This window comes from Prionailurus viverrinus, chromosome B3 (assembly GCF_022837055.1).
Source record: "Prionailurus viverrinus isolate Anna chromosome B3, UM_Priviv_1.0, whole genome shotgun sequence".
NCBI lineage: Eukaryota > Metazoa > Chordata > Mammalia > Carnivora > Felidae > Prionailurus > Prionailurus viverrinus.
This window is the reverse complement of record NC_062566.1, coordinates 65,828,089-65,831,251: the sequence shown is the minus strand read 5'-3', so window position 1 is coordinate 65,831,251 and position 3,163 is coordinate 65,828,089. Positions and strand designations below refer to the sequence as shown.

The following is a 3,163-nucleotide window of genomic DNA, read 5'->3' as shown; positions in this document are numbered from 1 at the left end:
GAAAAAGCTCAGCAGTGGAGGACACAAGTTTTGTTCTGAATGCACAACACTATTCAGAAGAAGGAGGGAGAGGAGGACAACATTGATGGGAGGAGGAGGAGGGGAAGGATGAAATGAAGACGGAAGGAAGGAAGGAAGGAAGGAAGGAAGGAAGGAAGGAAGGAAAAGGAAGGGAGGGAGTAAGGAAGAAAGAATGGAGGGAGGGAGGGAAGGAGGAAGGGAGAAAGAGAGAAACATGGAAACTGAGAAACATTTATGGCCTTGCCTGGAAACTTCCTAGGAAGCTTGTTTTATTATAATTTAGGGGGGCCAATAAGAACATATGATAATCCATAACCAGATTATAGCTTCAGGAATAAGTGAAATCATTGCTATACCTCTTTAAGATAAAAGGGAGGGGTGATGATATAGTATAACTGATATAATAAATTACCCTAAAGCAAGTTGCTGAAAAAAATGTATCAACTCACATGCACATATCTGAATATTTTATATTAGGGAAGGGGAAAGAAGCAAAAGATCAAATACTAAGCACCATCACCACAAAGTTACACGACTGTATTACTACCCACTTGAATTAAATATTTTGACTAATGGTCATTTGGCTCTTTTACTCATTGACACATTGAACTCATGGTTCATAAACTCATAAACTCATGATAGAAACAACAAATCAACGTGGAGATGCATTCTATAACTGCAAACACTTTTACAAAATTTTACAATAAATTTCTTATCTTTGGTGCTTTTCTGGCTGAAAATAGATTTGGTAATGTGAATGTTGCTTGAATCAATAAATTGAATGTATTTTTTCAGAAATGTTCATCTTTTCTCTTTCTATAGGAATCAAATGCTACTTTCTATATGTTCATATCTTCAAAACTATCAAAGTTTAAATCATCACTTTTTTTCAGATTTTCTACATTTTAATGACTTTCTGAAAACCCCTATATAGACTAGATGGATACAATGAATAGCTCAATGATATCAGAGTTTGTTTTGTTAGGACTCACCAACATTTGGGAACTTGAAATTTTCTTTTTTTTCATATTTTTGTTGGCCTATGCAGCTATTGTGGCAGGAAACTTTCTCATCGTGGTCACCGTAACCTTTGACTCACATCTGTACTCCACACCAATGTACTTCCTCCTTGGAAATCTCTCCTTTCTGGATATGTGTATTTCTACAATCACAACCCCTAAGATGGTCACAGATTTTCTCAAGGAGAACAAAACTATTTCCTTGTGGGGCTGTATGGCTCAGATGTTCTTCCTCCACTTTTTAGGGGGCAGTGAGATGACTCTTCTCATAGTCATGGCTGTTGATCGGTACATTGCAATATGCAAACCTCTTCACTACACATCCATCATGAACCGCCGAGTCCTCACCGGCTCTGTGCTGCTGTCCTGGGTTGTCGGTTTTGTGCATACAATGAGCCAGATGGTTTTTACTATCAACTTGCCCTTCTGTGGTCCCAATATATTGGACGATATTTTTTGTGACCTTCCCCTAGTTCTAAAACTTGCCTGCACTGAGACCTATGTTCTGGAGTTGCTGGTAACTGCTGACAGTGGACTGTTGTCTTTCATCTGCTTCATACTCTTGCTCATTTCCTACACTGTCATTCTGGTAACTGTCCGACGTCGATCTTCTGGTGGACTCTCCAAGGCTCTGTCCACACTGTCCGCTCACATTACTGTGGTCACTCTGTTCTTTGGGCCATGTATCTTCATTTATGCTTGGCCTGTCAGTAGCTTTTCAGTGGATAAATTTCTTTCTGTGTTTTATTCAATTATTACACCTTTACTGAACCCCATTATTTACACTCTGAGAAATAAGGAGATGAAAGCAGCCATGAATAGGCTGAGGACCCAACATGTCAGATCCAGACAGATCTTCTAGGCAACAATCATGATGATAAAGCTTTTCAATGCAAAACTCATGTACAGTACATCTCAGAATAAGTTGATATTAATTCATTTTGTTTGTAGATTTAAAAAATATTCATAATGTATATTAAAAATACCAAATGTTCCATTATAACATTTCTATAACATGTTTTATTTTTTGGAAGAATAATTGTTTTAATTAAAATTCAATCCAGGTAAGGTTAATCATTTTTCAATGTAATAAAGAATTAAAAAGAAAAAAACTGGCTCACCAAGTATAGTCGGAAACCTAGAAATGTCAAAAACTAAATTTCATTAAATAAAGAGGAATTAAATAGGAATTTATTTATCTATTTTTAATACAGAATTAGGGCTCTTTCAGCTAAATTCTCTAGTTGACTAAATGTGCATAAGATTGTATGAACTCTTCTAAAGTCTTTTTTTTTAACCCTGTTTTTTTTTAAACATGAAATTTATTGTCAAATTGGTTTCCATACAACACCTCATGCTCATCCTAACTCTTCTAAACTCTTTAACATTTATTCATCTTTGAGAGACAGAGAGAGACAGAGCATGAGCGGGGAAGGAATAGAGAAGAGTGAGACACAGAATCCTAAGCAGGCTCCAGGCTCTGAGCTGTCAGCACAGAGCCCGACATGGGGCTCAAACTCACGAACTGCGAGATCATGACCTGAGCCAAAGTCAGAGGCTCAACCGACTGAGCCACCCAGGCACCCCCCAACTCTTCTAAACTCTTAAACACACACACACACACACACACACACACACACACACACACACACACACATGCACAAACACATAAGCTCAGATTTTTGTGGATCCTAATATGCGTAAGAATTATTACTTTTTTTAACAAGGCAAACAGGCTAGTTTCTATGAAGATAGATCTGTCATCTACTTACAAGAAACACATATTTCTTTCTTAAAAAATAGAAATTCCACCTGATATATATGTTACACACAGCTCATTTTACCTTATTCTTTCATTTATGTTTATACACATATTTGTTCTCATGTATCTCTCAAGAATCCAGTAAGAGCATTAATATTGGGTTAATGCCCATGGACAAGGGAAAATGAAGAAGCCCCCTTATGTTCCAGGAAATAACACTACAACAAAACAGGAAGTATGCAAACTCTCCAAGTTGTATAAAGTGTACTAAATTATAATGTTTCATCTATGGTTCATGGATATTAGAATAAAATGATATTGTATAGCCTCTTTGATATCAAATCCAAATGCTCTGCTCTCT

At 36.7% G+C, this 3,163-nt stretch overlaps 1 protein-coding gene across 1 annotated transcript; it reads left to right on the top strand.

Annotated features, from left to right (window-relative positions):
* The first annotated feature begins 957 nt into the window (after positions 1–957).
* On the top strand, positions 958–1,902 carry LOC125168284 (olfactory receptor 4L1-like). Its single transcript, XM_047863296.1, has one exon. The coding sequence runs from the start codon at positions 961–963 to the stop codon at positions 1,900–1,902; it is 942 nt and encodes a 313-aa protein (XP_047719252.1). The 5' UTR covers positions 958–960.
* The last annotated feature ends 1,261 nt before the right edge of the window (positions 1,903–3,163 follow it).